Here is an 18032-nt window from a genome sequence, read left to right as displayed (position 1 = left end):
CGAGTCACCAAACTGTAAGGATCAAAGTTGGAGAATTGCTGCTAGTTGGGTCTTGGGATCAGAAAGTTTCCAAAATTATGATCAGACCGTACCTATATAACCACATCTGGTTTGGGAAGCCTTTGGTGACATCTAACAGCACTCTGCACCTAGAGGCGTTACTGGAGCTTTCAGTGGGACTGGGTTTTATGGTCAGATTAGACCAAAATAAAGGTTTTTAGAAAAACACCAGAGGTGGATTTGGCACAAACAGAAACATAGCCATGTAGAAAATGACCTCATTCCCATTGTGAAGTATGCTGGTGGATCTTTAATGCTGTGGGGCTAATTTTCTTCCAAAGACCCTGAACAACTTGTTAGGAAACACGGATAATAAATCAACACATGACTGACCCTGCCAGGAGGCTTAAACTGGGCTGTGGTTTGGATCTTCCAACACGACAATGATCTAAAGCTCATCTCAAAATAAACAACAGAATAGTTCACTGACCACAGAATGAAGGTTTTGCCATCATAAAAAACCTGTGGGATGAGCTGAAGAAAAGAGTCCACATGCATGGACCTCTGAATCTGAACATGCGAGGGATTCTGTATGGAGGAATGGCCGTTTATTTGTACATCTTTCAATCATGATTGTATTGCATTTGAGGTTTTGTATGTTTATCTGAATTTCATCTTACTCTTTGGCCATATAAATGTCAGCAACTGCACTAAATTGCATGTTTTCTTCCTCGTATATGAGCTGCATATTCTCACTATATCATACTAGATGGCTCATAAAAGCCTGATGTATCAAATATGATACTAAAAAAAAAGAAGCCTTTTTTAGTATATTTTGAAATGTTTTGTCTAAAGATTCGTTGAACTGAACCTGTTCTGTTTTCAAAAAAATCGATTTTTTTATTTTATTTGTCAGGCTTTACAGAGATAAGATGACATTTTATTAAAAATAAACCTATATTTAGTCATTTATCAGATGCACAAATAATGATAACCAGCATTTTATTATAAAACCACTGGTAACACTTTACAGTAAGGTTCATTAGTTAACATTAGTCAATATATTAACTAACATGAACTAACAATGGGCAATAGATTTGTTACAGTATTTATTAATTTGTGAATATTAGGGAATACAAATATAGCTGTTCATTGTATGTCCATGTTAGTTCACAGTGCATTACCTAATGTTAACAAATACAACCTTTGATTTTAATAATGTATTAGTAAATGTTGAAATTAATATTAACTAAGATTAATAAATGCTCATGTTAATGTTCATGTTAACTAAGGTAGTTAACTAATGTTAACTAATGAACCTTATTGTAAAGTGTTACCAAACAACTGATAATAATAAACTCTTTAGTGAATCAACTAAGAATCCTTAAGTGAATTGGGTGCTAAAACAACAGTGCATGCAAATAAACAACGGTATAAGTTGGCGCAATTCATTTTTAGTGAATCCCTCCCGCGATGTCTTTACTACAGGGACCAAGTGAATGTAGTTAATGCTTGCTTTCTACGCTCCATGTCCGTGACTGATAGGCTGTCAGATTCTCTCCACTTCAGCTTGAAGGCTTCCATGTTATCCTTGTTGGATGCCCCCCCTGTGAGAGCCAGGTCGATAGAGGTGCTTGGCCCTGTCGATCCATCACCTCCCTCCCTGTCCGTAAATTGGCCTCAAAGGCATAGAGCTCATCTCTTGGGGAAAGCGCCACTGTTTAGCCAAGGCAGTGAAGGAAATGAAAATGCAATCAGTGAAACCATTAAAGCGGCTTAGAAAAATGACTCCTCACTGTCCTTTGACAAAGTCCTCCTTTCGTCTTCCTCCACCCGCCTTTTAGTCCGCACCGAGATATTTAGCTTTGACACATTCCACATTCCGCCTTTTTTCCCTTCGTTTGAATCCAACGGTGAGCTGATGAATGCGTCCCGCAAAGTAGCGCACGTCAAGATTTATCGATTGAGCTCACTAATGCCTTCGCTGAGTGGTGGTGTGTTATCTAAAGCAGGGGGGGAGATGTGGGGGTGTCACCTGGGGTCCCGGGACAGCGCTACTTCTGATCTGATGTTCTCAACGACAGAGATTGACCACTTCCAGGTTTGGAGGGCTAGACTAAACATGTTTCAGCCCATCAGTGATTCGGCCAGCTCACTCTATCTCATTAGAAAAATAATGATGTAATTGACTGTTGTTACAATAGATAGTCGGATATTTATCTTTGAGCCCGCTGTTTGGTGATGGGCTGCCGGGCCTTTATCACAAGCCTGTCTTCTGCCGCTTGATTCATGGTCTTTGTCTGGCAGTGCAAAAGCAGATGCTGCTTATTTACTCAGAGACTCTAATGGCACACACACACACACACACACACACACCCACACACCGGTAATTACCCTTTTGATTGCAATTTATTGGCCACAGGAGAGGATGAGTTATACGCTTTGTACCGTAGAGGAATCTGCATCTGAATCCATCAAAAGGCTAAGCTTACACTCACGTCTCAAGCCTAATTTTTAGCCAGCATGCATGGCTTAGGACGCAAGGCTGTTTAAACATACCTTAGATGTCAGAGTCAAAGGAGGTTTTGACTGAATTTAGAAACTTTTTTGTAATTATTTATCAGGCAAATTGAATTGATGTCTTGGAATGGTGTTGTTTTCATTCCCTCTCCATGTTTCCATATCGTGCATATGTTCCCTGAAGTAAATGAAATGCATATTGAAGTCAAACAGCAGAGTATGAAGTTGGCCTACAGATGATTTATACAGCATTCAGGCAGTCAATTTGGTGCTCTCGCTTTCATAGCAGTCCTGAGAACTGTTCATTTACCGGGAAAGCTCAGAATGCCTTTAAATTATCGTCCGGAATATTGAACAATTTCCTGGCTGAAAAATGTCCTCCTTATTGAGCCTTCTACACACTTGTCATCAATCACCAGAACAAATTTCATTTAAACCTGATTTATTACTGGTCCAAACGCCGCTGGGAATTTACATGCATGCACTAGGTAACAGACTGCAGCCGTACAATATGTCCCATTATAGATAAGGGCTCGTTTTCCAAAGATTTCACAACTTGATAAGACATTCCACACATAAACCCCCCCCAAAAGGGCTCCTTAAATGGATAAATATATGTGCCGTGATAGAATGACTTTTCAGCGTTCACAGTGATTTGACTGTCGTCCCTGCAGATGTGATGGCATAAACTCACTAATGTGGCTCATTGTCATGGACTGCACTCATTTCCTGTGCTTCGGCCAGCTCAACTCAAATTTTCACATTAGCACATGATGAACCATTCTTTGAGATGTTAAGTCAGAGTCTGGGCTTTTGTCAAGATTCTGTAAGTAGGATTGGATTTGTTTCAGGCCTGTCCTATTTGTTGACTGTGAGGCTTTCCGACTGTTAGAACTGGCCTTGAAAAGCAACCATTTAAGCCACGCTTAAAAATATATGAACATCACTGCAGAAAAGCACACTTTTCAAACAAATCATTTTGCAAAAAAACATATTTGATTTATATATATATACACACTACTGTATAAAGTTTGAAGATGCATTAAACTGGTCAAAAGATGTGTATAATACAAGAGATTTTTAATAAATGACATTCTTTTAAACTTTATATTCATCAAAATAAAATCCTGAGAAAAGAAATGAGGGTTTTCCACAAAAATATTAAGCAGCAAAACTGTTTTCAACATTAATAATAATGAGAAATGTTTCTTGAGCAGAAAATCAGCATATTATAATGATTTCTGAGGGATCATGTGACACTGAAGACTGGAGTAATGTTGAAAATTCAGCTTTGTCATCTCAGGAATAAATTCTACATTAAAATATATTGAAATAGAAAACAGTTATTTTATGTATTTTAAGTTTTTTAACAGTATTTTTGATTAAATAATTGGCATTGGGGTTTATAAGAAACATTAAAAAATTATTATCGACCCCAAACTAAGTTTTGTATAATTTTTATTTATATCTATGTGTTTTTAAAGACAAAAAATTGGACACTTCTCGGTTAGCAAACGTTAGTGGGTTGTTTGCAGATGCCATTTGGCTTGATGTTTTACATCTAAATCAATAGCATTTTAGACATGTTTAAGTGTAAATGAAACATCTAAATACTTTTTCGGACCACTTTGTACTAGATCCTTCATAGTATAAATACGATTGATCTAAGATCATGTGATATATGATACATAATTCTCATCAAAGTCTGTTCTATCTGATATAGACACACACATATAGATGCAACAGGGTGCCTGACACAATTAGCCGCCATTATTTGATCCGGCCAAATCCTGATTAATCAGGGTGAGGAATGCACACACATCTGTGCGTGTGTGGTGTCCACGCCTCATGAGTGGGTTGGGGTGCTGGGGGGGGGGGGGTTTGGGTTCAGAGGGAATAGGCTGTCAGCTGTGAGAAATATGTCATGGTTGTTGCGTCCCAAACAGCACATCTGGTGCTCATTGGCAGGATGCTGGAGAGAGCATCAGCCCCGACAACCAGGTGGATCTGCCAATTCTCAACCCGCTTCTGTCACTGCGAGGGTCTCCCCTCAGCAACTGCACGCTTTTCTCGCACTCTGTCCCTCTTGAGCCATGATTCTCAGTCACACTCATTTTATTTTGACCTGCTGAACGAGGCTTTAGGGATTGTGACAGACATGCCGACTATCATGTTCTGTAAGATTTCTGAACGTCCACTTGAGAAGAGAAGCATCTGCCTGTAATCTCTGATGGCCAACTCGCATTCAGTCCCGCAGGGATACACTTCCTTTTTATAAATGATGCATTTAAGGCTATTATGGCCTATGTGCATTTGATAGGGCTTGGTAAAACCAAACATTTATTTTGGAACTTGGATTCAGTTTTCCACCTCATACAGATATACATGTTGAATGGAAGTGACAGGAAGAGGAATTTGTTGAATTGCAATACAAACACTATGTCACAACAAAAGAATTTCATTAGTCTAACAAGTTTTAGGACATTGGGAAATTACATTAATAATATTAACTAAAATTACACAGATTGGTGCTTTTTATGGTTCCTTTTTAACTTATTAGATTTCCAGGGTTTTTATTGTTAACTAAATAAAGCTGAAATAAAAGAAATATTAGATGAAAAACTTAAACTTAGAAAATCTTCCTAGGCAACTAACTGAAATAAATAAATTGAAGTACTTCAATTACAAAAACTAAAACTTAAATATAAATGAAGGCAAAATATAAATATATATAAAAAAATATATATCTAATACAGCCATTAAAATTCAAATGTATTTTAATTTAGCCATATATCAGCACACAATTTCAACCACATTATAATTAACGTTTTAATATTATACATTTTAAAAAATAAATATTGACATCAGATTTCAGTTTTTTTAGAGTTCTGGAAAATGTATTGTTCTTCATATATGAAATACAAATGTCTGTAAGTGCAATTTCACAACAAATATATTTCAATCCATTTTTATTCTACTTCAGTTAAGTCCTTTTATGTTACTTTACCAGTTTTAAACTTATGGACAAACTGGCTTTGGACGCATTGACTTTCTGGAGCAAAACAGGATATTAGTTACACCTGTGTTATCAGATGTTATTATTTCAGCACACTTTGTCTGCACACTTGATTTATTGCTAATTTTTTGCATATCGGCCCACAGCGTGGCTGATCGGCAACGTGAATCCCTCTCATTGGCTGGAGGACATGCAAGCCAGAAAACGTTGACCTAATAACATTAGATAAACGTTAGATAAACAGAGATCTGGAAAGAGCCAAACAAAACAGAGGGAGCAGAAAGCGTCCTGTCAGTCTCAGGTTTCTGATAGTAAGTGTTATTTAAAAAGCAGCTGATGTGTGTTATGTTGTCTTACTCAAAGCCATCTGTTTCCTTACCTCACACAGGCTGCTCTTAGTGCCTTGAAACAGCTGTCAGAACAAGGACTGGACCCAGTGGATGGACCAATCGAGGTGGAAAATGGATCATGTGACATGTACGTACACACAGAGCCGTAAGTACGCCTCTTCACCCGCACCTCCACCAACACCTCCATTTCAGCAAGGATCACATATGTAAATGACTCCAAAACAGTCTCGATGACGTTATATAAATGACAAAAGTGCTCAGAGGCAGTCTGGGTAGCCATTGCTTTTTATATAAACTGTTAGGAGATTCTTGAGATGATTTAACGAAACGGACATGATTTATACCTTTTTCCTTTTTAAATATTTACAGATCTTCATGTTAGCAGCCTTGAAATGCTTCCCATGTGTTGTTCCAAGCAGAGTTAGCTTAATTTAATCAAATCAGTGTTTTGAGAGTTTTGAATGCTGTTCTGAAATTCATGATGTAAGAACAGTTTATTTCATAAGTAAATATAAGTTTATTTATTGTCACAACTGTCACAGTGTAAGTATACAGCACTGTTTGAATGATTAATTATAAGTTGTGTAATAAGGGTGGGGACACAAAATAAAATGCATCATCTTTGCTCTTGAATATTAATTTTGCGATTTGACAGTCCTAATTGATTTGCATAATGGAAGATCTTATGCGTCTGTTTCATTAATTAGTTGTTTTATGTAACCGGCTGCAGTGTTTTTTCTCTGTTCTTCGGTCAAGCAAAACAAAATTCTCAAAATATGATTTCCTACCCCAAAAAGTGGAGGAGAATCTATACAGATATGGCGCTCCGGTTATAATGGTCGCTTTTCACCTGACAAAATTAACTTAGATAAAAATGTACTGCATTTCACTGCCAGGAAAACAAACCAAAAATAGTGCTGACTCATCTTGCACGAGAGGTCTATCCATATTTTTGGACAATCATAATATGATTATTATATTATTCTAATATAATATTCTCTTTAGAATGAAAGCATCCCTCCACCTTTGATTAGCAAAGAAAAAGTAGCAAGTAGGGGCGGGCGATATACTCAACCCGTAGAGATTTTGGACTAAAGTCTCTATTGTGGCTACGCTCACATGACGTTGCTGTGCAGCGCTGTTACGAAAGCTTTTCATTCGCATGTGTTTTGTTAGCATTGCGGTTTAAAAACAAGTGATTTTAAACCGTTGAAGCGCAATAAGCAGCGAAAGAGAACTCATTCCGGTATATGCGTGTCCTGTCTGAGAGACGAACGCACATAAGCCGCTGCTCATAAAGCTCGTGAGAACAGAACTTCCCTTTTTGCAAGTATCCTTGTAAACACAGTCATTTATGTCTTGAGTGAATGTAAAGGGTTGAGAGAAAAAACGCCGTTGATTAAGTATATTGGATCTGTGTATTCGGTCTTAAAGTGACAGCAGCCTAATATACCTGCTGCCGTTGTGTCATTAATGATAATCAAACAACAAAAAAGAAAATATCTCTCAATGCTCTTTACTGATTCACTTTTGTAACTTTAATTAGAGTAAATGTAAGCCTATATTTAATTTACACAGTGAAAACTATGCAGTGACTTTTATATGTTTGATTACTTTATACAATTTATGTAGTATTATTATTTCAAGCACTTGTTTTTCAGGTAGGTTTATTTCATTTGTTGTTCTATTATCACTGTTTACTTGTCTCTTTTTTTTTCTTCTTAGGTTAGTATTAGTTTTTTTGTGATTATTGAAATTGGTGACAAGAATTCTGAAATTTCAATGGTATCAAAAATCATAAATATCTTTTTTAAAGCAAAAATAACTACGGTATATCATGATATATATCATTATCGTGAAATAAAATTACTCATATTGTGATTATAAGATTTTGGCTATCGGAAGGAGTCCTTAAACTTCCTGTTTCAGTAGGAAACATGTCAGCGCAGGAAAGAGAACTACTCGTCAACCCATTTTATGTGGTATTTAGTTAGTACACACACAGTATAGTAAATATCAGTGGCAGGTGGAGCTCCTTTCTGATTTTGAGCTGCAGAGACGGACATGATTTGTCCTTTAAATGTCAACGTCTGAAACCTGGGAGCTCATTTCACTTAATCACTAAAAGGATTATAGACACGCATACACACACACACATACTGTACACTGGCTGAGCTTATCACATTCACAGAGTGCTTGATGGTCACGCACACAATATGCATTTTCCTTCTGTGGTGTTGCCCACTTCCCCAATCTGTCCAGCTGCTGTGGAAACCCTCACACCCTTCAACTTCGTGTCTTTGCATGATCTTTATCCTCCTGTAATCAGAGGGATTGCTGTGGGAAAAATGAATCTTTGTCATATCCGTGATGAACAGGGCGCTGGAGAATGAAATATGAGAATGGAAATGATAGACACACCAGAACGGAAATCACACCAACCCGTTCAAGAATATTTTCATAGTAGGTGTGCCTAGGAAAAGGTTAAAGAAATGTTTATTTACAGTGGCTTCAGCTTCTCAGTGCAGCCGTGAGCTAGAACAGAACAAAGAGGAAAAATTACCCAGTTCAGCAGCCCATATAGGTCACAATGAGAGGGGCTGATGGGAGGGAAATGCTTCAGTAAGAATCATTAAGATCCATTCTGCTGCTCCTCACTGCATTCAACACTACCGTTCAAAAAGTGTTTAAGATTTTTGACAATTTATTTGATCAAAAAATATGTGAAGTATTATTACATTACAAAATAATGGTTTTCTATTTGAATGTATGTCAAATGTAATTTATTCCTGTGGTGACAGCTGAATTTTCAGCATCATCATTCCAGTCTTCAGTGTCACATGATCCTTCAGAAATCATTCTAATATGCTGATTTGCTTCCAAAGTAACTGATTTGGTGTGGTGTAATATTTTTGTGGAAACTGTGATGCATTCTAAAATATATCTTTTTCAACATTAAAAAAGCCTTTAGTCACTTTTGATCAATTTAATGTGTGCTTGATGAATTAAAATTGGACCATACTTTTGAATGGTAGTGCGCAATATGAAGTATGAATTCATAATGTTTAGTATTTATTTTATACTACTTAATTGTTTAATCATTTGCCTTTATATTTATTACAGATTTTATATATAATTCTGTATTTTGTATATTTTACATTAATTGTATTTATTTTTTTACTGTTTTTAGGTTTTGTATTATTGTATTATGTATTTATATTATTGTATTGTATTATTATTAGTGCTGTCAAATCAATTAATCATGATTAATCGCATCTAACATAAAAGTTTGTAAATATGTGTGTGTATATACACTACCGTTCAAAAGTTTGGGGTCGGTACGATTTTAAATACTTTTAAAAGAATTCTCTTCTGCTAACCATGGCTGCGCTTATTTGATTAAAAATACAACAAAAATCGGTTATAGTATTAAATATTATTCCAGTGTAAATCAGCTGTTTTCTGTGTGAATATATAGTAAAGTGTAATTTATTCCTGTGATCAAAGCTGAATTTTCAGCATCACCAGTGTCAGTGTCTTCAGTGTCAAATGATCCTTCACAAATCAGTATAATATGAGGATTTGATGCTCAAGAAACATTTATTATTATTATCAATGTTGAAACAGTTGTTGGTCTGTCAGTTGTACAGTTTTTTTTTTTTTTTAGGATTCTTTGATGAATAGGAAGTTCAAAAGACTTTTGTAACATTATAAATGTCTTTACTGTCACTTTCGATCAAATGAATTATTCCTTGATAAATAAAAGTATTGATTTCTTTCCTCCAAAAAATAAAAATAAAATTCTCACTGACCCCAAACTTTTGAACGGTACTGTATATATATATATATATATATATATATATATATATATATATATATATATATATATATATATATATATATATATATATATATATATATATATATACATATATATATACATACATACACACATAATATATATTTACAAACTTTTATGTTAGATGTGTAACATAAAAGTTTGTAAATATGTGTGTGTGTGTGTGTATATATATATATATATATATATACATACACACATAATATATATTTACAAACTTTTATGTTAGATGCGATAAATTATGTTAAATTGATTATTCGATTTGACAGCACTATTATTATCATCTAACAGCATAATAATAGTGCTGTCAAATCGATTAATCGCATTTAAAATAAAAGTTTGTAAATATATGTTATGTACACACATAATATATATTTACAAACTTTTATGTTAAATGCGATTAATCGATTTGACAGCACTTTGTTATTATTATTGTTATCATCTAACAGCATTGGTGGTTAATCATAATCTTCATTTGCAGCCAAGCGAAACGTCTGGCCGAGAGGACAGACAACAAACCGACTAACTCAGGCACCACTGCTCAGGACAGCAAGGATTCAAAGGCCGTCGTCTAGGAGCTGATCCCACCCTTCTGCCCCGAAAGCCCCCACGACCGCCGCTGCATCCTTCTACACGTGTCAACATGCAATATGGTGGATGTGTCCCATGAATACGAAATGACAAAAAAAAAATGCATTCTTTGAGTCTATGTGAAGACAACACTATCTTAACACAACATTTATTTACTCTCGAGTTAACTAAAAAGAGCAAGCAAGTGAACTTAAAAAAAAATTGATAAAAATGTAATGCATGGTAATGTTTGAAAATCAAGGGAAATTTCCCCATTTGATAGATGTTTGAATATTATTTTCACCTTGCCTCGAAGTGATATGGATTTAAACAGGCTTATGTCATGCCATTAGTATAAACAAAACATTATTGGGGAAAACAAAGTTGTGTATCTTAGTTGGGGGGGTTATATTATTTTCCTTTTCTCTTTAATCTATGAATAATAATGCTTGAGTATTTAAGTATTAACCAATGCCAGTGCTGTGAAGTCGTAGTTGTTGTCTTCATATATAGTCACCCAGCTTACCGTGTATGCTGACATAAAGCATTCATCTATCTATATGGATGTATATGACTTGTAGAAAATCATACGCAGAGGAAAAGAAAAACATATACTACGAGTGTAAACCAATGGATAAAGCTGATGCTAGAGGTGAACAGCACAGGATCACGGCATCCAGTTGAACAAACTTGCCTCTTGCCTTCTATAAAGTTCCTTGAAATTAGAATTTCATTCAAGATTCTTGACAGAAACACAAGAGGCCCTGCATAGTGATCCGTGCCTCTTTAGCAAAGTCCTGTTTGATGATTGTTCTCTTCTTCCTTCGGTTTTGTCCAGCACATCTACACCTATGTTGTGTGTTGTATTGACTCGATACATCAACTGAGTGCTTTTAAGGACTGCATTCTGGAGAAAAGAGAGGCTATAGACAGGCTGTCTTTTCCAAACGAAAGAGTCATAGAATTATCTGAAACTGGTAACTCACTGGAAGAGTGTTTTTCTCTCCCTGAAGATATACAGTTTCATAACAGACTTGTCAGTTACTTAAAATGCAGTAAAATCACATCAGTTCATGTTGAAACCATTGTTGTCTGTTGTCTTCTTTTCCAATCGATTTTACATTTTATGCCATGTTTCAAATAGTTTCTATATATTTCCAGGTTTAAATGGTAAAAGAAAATCCCAGATTTTATCCCAGATTTTATGTCCAAAAGACTTTATGAACCCCAAAAAATTCGTATCTTAACACATCTTGGTAAGTTCCGAATGATCATATTCTTTGTAGCTACACAACCGGATTCATATTTTCCAGCCAACACATGGGTGTGAATTAAAAACCACAGGCGATTTGCTCAAGCATATGGCATAGTGCTGTGTCATCATACCTAAAGGGACTTTAAGGCTCAGTAACACATGAACGGTCATCCATGAGTGTTTCAGGCATTGCGACAGCGGCCTAAAAATAAATCCATACTATAAGTCCATTCAGTATCACCAAGGAAACAGTCATTCATTCATAGCTAGAGGAGGATTCCTTCTCTATATCATAGCCATATAAGTCCAAGCTCATATTCTTCAGCAGATGGAATACCAAATCTATTAGCAAATGTGTGGTCATATTATTGACATTTCAGTGCCATTTTTCAGGCAACAAATGCTCTATTGTTAATTAATAGTGTAGTGATGTATGAAGTACCACTCACACAGATATCATCAAACCAAATGTGGCAAATCCGTGACCAACTTGAACCCATTGCGAAATCTGAATGGGGAAATCTTTCGCCTTAGCACTTATCAAATATAGCAACATGCTAAAAACACTCAGAACACCTTAGCACTTGTCAAATATAGCAACATGCTAAAAACACTCAGAACACCTTAGCACTTGTCAAATATAGCAACATGCTAAAAACATTCAGAACACCTTAGCACTTATCAAATATAGCAACACACTAAAAACATTCTGAGCACCTTTATACATGTATAGCAACATTCACTTATCAAATATATAGCAACATGCTAAAAACACTCAGAACACCTTAGCACTTATCAAATATAGCAACATGCTAAAAACACTCAGAACACCTTAGCACTTATCAAATATAGCAACATGCTAAAAACACTCAGAACACCTTAGCACTTGTCAAATATAGCAACATGCTAAAAACACTCAGAACACCTTAGCACTTATCAAATATAGCAACATGCTAAAAACACTCAGAACACCTTAGCACTTATCAAATATAGCAACATGCTAAAAACACTCAGAACACCTTAGCACTTATCAAATATAGCAACATGCTAAAAACATTCAGAACACCTTAGCACTTATCAAATATAGCAACATGCTAAAAACATTCAGAACAACTTAGCACTTATCAAATATAGCAACATGCTAAAAACACTCATAACACCTTAGCACTTATCAAATATAGCAACATGCTAAAAACACTCAGAACACCTTAGCACTTATCAAATATAGCAACATGCTAAAAACACTCATAACACCTTAGCACTTATCAAATATAGCAACATGCTAAAAACATTCAGAACACCTTAGCACTTATCAAATATAGCAACACGCTAAAAACATTCTGAGCACCATACATGTATAGCAACATTCCACTCAGATTCTTAGCAAATGTTTAGCAATTCCCTCAAAACACTCAGAACACCTTGGCAAAAGAATAGCAACATGTTAAAAAACAACATTAGCAATGCATTAAAAACACTCAGAATATCTCAGCAAATTTATAGCAAGGTGTTAAAAACACCCAGGACATAGCGAATATATAGTAAGGTACTAAAAACACTCAGAACACCTTAGCACTTATCAAATATAGCAACATGCTAAAAAAACTCTGAGCACCTAGCAAATGTTTATCAACCCCCTAAAACACCTCAGAACACCTTAGCAAATGCATAGCAATATGCTAAACTAGTAACACTATAGCAATGTGTTAAAAACACTAAGAACACCATAGCAAAACAATAATGATGTGCTAAAAACCACTCAGAACACCTTAGCAAATGTATTGCAACGCCTTGGTAACACCCACAACACTAGCATTGTGGTAGTGAGTTTTGCTTTGAATAAAAAAAATGTCTTTGTTTTCATTACATTGGCTGGTTCCTGTGATGAGAGACTGTATGTGTCCTCTGGGCAATGAAGAAACGGATCAATCTCACTGTCTCGTACAGAAATGAGCGGGTCTTTATCAATTACAGTAGCTCCATTAATGTGGAAGCTAATCTTTAACAACCACATTCAGTTTGGGAAGAAGAAACTCAAAACGAAGGCTGATGGATTGATTGTAGTTTCCTTTAAATGACCTCTTTATCTTTAATGTTATCTCTTAACGTACTGATATGGATTTAGCATGTTGCTTGTAGTTTGCTTGTTCATTTAGCATGTTGCTTGTAGTTTTATGTACCAATATCCCCGATATGCCTCATATGCAGCAAGATCATTTTGTATCTTTATGAATAACTGCCATTGAAATTAAAAATGTCGTCATTCAAATGTTATGCTGTGGAAAGCTATAACAATCATCGCCAATGAGAATTGATCTGTCCAGTTTGACCCATATAAAGCTGTTAACTGGCTTTTTTTTTGCTATGGGGAAACAAAGTTTATTGATTTTTCCACCAGAATTAAGTGTTATCGACCCTTTTAAAGCTTAATTAGTGCTTATGTTACTCTACTGAGTGAAAGGAAAAAGAAATCCCTCAGTATGTGCTAGGGAAGCATCTCATCTTGTGATTTGAATTTCTGGCACGGTAAAGCTTAATTATTTTCTTAGTGGGGAGCTGCATCAGTAGACTGATCCTATCTGACAATTACTGCAGCTGTGGGAGTTTTGATGTGCCAATATTTCTCTGTCTTTGTATTAACAGTAATCTCTTAGTACGGACCATCAGTCAGGCCAATTACCCGACTCAAACGCCTCCGCTGCAGGCTACTGACGTCTGTTGCCTTAAGATCAGTGCTTTTCAACACTTGAAGACCATTGGCTGCCCAAAGAACGAGATGTCTGCAAGGCCCGTTGCTATGCGTTTGTGAATGAATGTGACCCATTATAAGGTGACCAGATTTCTTGCAATTTACTTACTAGACTTACTCTTAAATGGAAACATTTCCTAGGTCAGTATGTAATTGAAATCTCACTTGGTATTATCTATGAAAATGGGGATAATGCATCCTGTTTTTGCTTTTTAATTGTGGGTTCCATAATTAATGGTTAGTATGATATTTGCGGGTCAAAATGACCCGGACTGTTTTAATACAATTCACTGTCCACACAGTATTAAATTGCAATAAAATTAACAAAATCACATTGCAAAATAAGGTAACACTTTATTTCGATAGTCCACTTTAGACATTCTACTAACTATAAGTAACTTTGCAGCTACATGTCAACTAAGTCTCATTAGAGATTAGCAGACTGTCTGCTTAATATCTTCTAACACTTTATTTTGTTGGTCCCCCAACAGATATTCTACTGACTATGAGTAACATTGCAACTACAAGTCAACTTATTCTCCTAACCCGAACCCTAACACCTAACCCTAACCTAACAGTCTATACAGCTGAGCCTACTAATACTTTAATGAGAGTTAGTTGACATGTAGTTGGAAAGTTACTTATAGTTAGTAGAATGTCTAAAGTGGACTATCGAAGTAAAGTGTAACTAAAAGAACATATAAATAAAACTATTTGACAAATATTTGACCATTTTCTAGGGGTGTAACAATATATTGTGTGACAATATATCTCAATACAAATTGCAACAAAATTATGTATCGTGGAGAGTTCATCCAAAATAAAAAATACTGTGAGAGGTAGAATTCAAGTTTTCAGAGTTTTAGTGTCAGTACTACATTAAACTACTATATATTATGTTGAATATTATGTATAATAATGCAATGGGGGAATATTTGTGTAAAAAGTGGCCTACATTATTTTAAATTTATCTAGTCAGTGACAGAGTGCAAGCATATTCGTGCAAGCATAACAGCTTCAGAATAATGAATATTTTTATTCTGGTGTCACTATTGTCCTGTGCATTGGGTTTCCAGCACCAAGTCCAAGCCTATTCATTGACACCCACAATGTAACACACAATGTATCCAATTTAGCATTTTAATCAACAGTACATTTTTTGTTAAACTTTTACCATATGTCTTGGAGTATCACAATAATATCGTATCATGAGTTCAGTGTCGTGTTATGTATCAAATCGTGACATGATGAGGGTATCGTTACACCCCTACCATTTTCTGAATATACTTTATACAGTAATAACTAAATTTTTCCAATGGTATTTAGTTTGTGCTTTCAGAGGGCATGCATTTGCAGGGTGTTTTTTTTAAGTAAAACGTGGACATTTCCAGAGACGATACACCAAAAAAAAACTGAAAAAGGGGACGTCTGGTTACCCTCGCCCATTAGCTTGAAAAAAATGTCTGATATGGAAGCATGCTAATGATATTCACACAAGGAACTAGAATCTTTAACTGCATCGTTTGAATTATTTAGTAGTTTATTTAGTATTTAGTAATTTAGAGTATAGGTATTACCAGTAAAAAATCATTCAAATTTTTGTGTTTTTGAAAGAAGTCTCTTATCGTCACCAAGGCTGAATTGATTTGATCAAAAATACAGTAAAAACTGGAATATGATTACATGTTAATGTATTTTGAAATGCTTTATTCCTGTGATGGCAAAGCTGAATTTTCAGCATCATTACTCCAGTCTTCATTGTCACATGATCCTTCAGAAATCATTCTGATATGCTGGTGCTCAATTATCAATTATTATCGATGTTCAAATATTAATAAGCCTTAACTTTACAGCGTTTTAAAAACACAATGCTCTTGCACAAAACGCAACGCATAAACGTCAGTCTATCAGGTTTACGCACAAAACTCCCCAAAACGCATTGTTTGAATAGACCCAATGAATAGTACAAAAATTCTTAGACCTGGAGCCTCATTTATAAAATTTTGCTTAAAAACCATCCTACATTTGATCTAACGATTCTTTTTCAAATGTGCGTATGTGTGATTCACAGAACGAACATACGCATGTTTTTTTTTTGCCTCGCTTAAAGATGTCAAATCTATCTCCCGATTACACAGACAAGGCTTAAAATAGTCCCAGACTAAAATTCACGTTTGATCTGTTTTATCTGAAAGCAACTTGCACTGACACATCTTAAAATATGTCAGATCCATAGTTTTGTCTCAAGATGCACACCAGTAATGTTTATTCTAAGGCACTTTTATAAAAGCTACTGAAATGTCTCAATTAAACTAAGGCCTAATCCTGGCTTAATCTAAACCCTGTCTGTGAAACCAGGCCTATAAATCGCAAATTATCTTGAAATTGTGCGCAGATGAATGGGCTTGTAAACGCGCCTAATTAAAGTCATTAAAATATAAAATAACATCAGTCAATGTCCAAATCCTTAACTAGCATTTACTATGACTTGTTTTCTGATTCACCACACCCACTCAACATGCAATAGATCTGTCATATTTTAAAATAACTCCTTGTATATGCAATTCACTTTTTTTGTGACACGGATTCATCACTTATGAAACACTGAAGTAGTAGTAGAAGTGTAAATATGAAGCATGGTCATTCACAAGCTTAGCAAAAGAGGAAAGATCTCCTTACTTCCTGTGATGCATTTTCTCTTGAGGCAAATTCATTTCGTAATCCCTTTCACATCTAAGAATAACAGGCATTTTGACTTAAATGGAACATCTGAGTCAAACAATTGAACCCCAAAGTCCCACCCATAGATATGCTGTATGATGGACAATATTGCTGCTGCCTAAAAGTGTAGTTTCCTTCTGTGAGCTTTTATTTGCAGTATGTCATGTTTCTTGCGCCTGTAGAAGTTATTATAGGGATGCACTCAGGAATTTACTTGCAACCACTAAAACCTTCGCTTTCTGTGCCAAGTTCCTTAGGAATTTCTGGCATTTGCTGATATTTTGCGGTTGCTGAGAGTCAAGCTTATGAAAAGACATGGCGGTTTTGACTAATACACAAAAACCAACAACAAATAATCTAAATCATTTTATTAATTTAAGTTAGGTAGAGACACTAAACATTGGAACCATGTTGTGCGCTCCTATATAGAGCACTCTTTAGGAAAGTTACAAAGAGTATTTATGTCATACTGTTAACAAATGGCAAAAATGAAGAGGTAGAGATTTTAGGCTCATCACATGCCTATTGGAATGTAGTTTAAACTCATGTGTTTTGTCATTTTTTTTGCCTAAACATACAAAATATCTGTGGAAACTCAATGGTTCAGGTTTGCATAAACAAAAAGGAAAAGCATTAAATTAACAAATGTGAAAATGCATCATATTCAGATGATGACAACATCCTCAGGTTACTCAATCCCATCTCAAATTCATTTTAGAAATTGCATAATGAATCAATTATTTAAACAAATTAAAGGTATGTAACCAAAACAGTATTTTTCAGTTGATGCACAAGTTCAAAATGGGCAACGTACTAAATATGATATTCAATGACAAGAAAATCAGGCCATCCCTTTAGATTGACATTTACATATACAAAATACCATATGCCTCTGTAGATTAAAGAGTAAAAAAATACACTTCCTTCCCACCACAGCTGGATCCAGCGTTTTACCCACTTCTCATGATGTCAACAAAAAGAAATGAGGGAGG

The 18032-nt window shown here is 35.4% G+C and overlaps 1 protein-coding gene across 2 annotated transcripts in view; it reads left to right on the top strand.

The window, feature by feature from the left end:
* stau2 (staufen double-stranded RNA binding protein 2) overlaps nt 1-10972 on the top strand; it is a 123505-nt gene extending 112533 nt beyond the window's left edge. The window contains exons 14-15 of one of the 2 annotated variants that reach the window (XM_056254143.1): nt 5925-6031; nt 10227-10972. In XM_056254143.1, the coding sequence (XP_056110118.1) occupies nt 5925-6031; nt 10227-10320 (201 nt within the window). In that variant the 3' untranslated portion in view covers nt 10321-10972. The remainder of the gene's footprint in view (nt 1-5924; nt 6032-10226) is intronic. The other variant, XM_056254142.1, reaches the window with a different exon arrangement.
* The last annotated feature ends 7060 nt before the right edge of the window (nt 10973-18032 follow it).

The sequence above is a fragment of the Rhinichthys klamathensis genome, unplaced genomic scaffold, assembly GCF_029890125.1.
Source record: "Rhinichthys klamathensis goyatoka isolate OS25496 unplaced genomic scaffold, OSU_Roscu_1.1 h1tg000110l_1, whole genome shotgun sequence".
NCBI lineage: Eukaryota > Metazoa > Chordata > Actinopteri > Cypriniformes > Leuciscidae > Rhinichthys > Rhinichthys klamathensis.
Note: the sequence above shows the minus strand (reverse complement) of the source record. Positions and strands in the feature narration are given on the sequence as shown.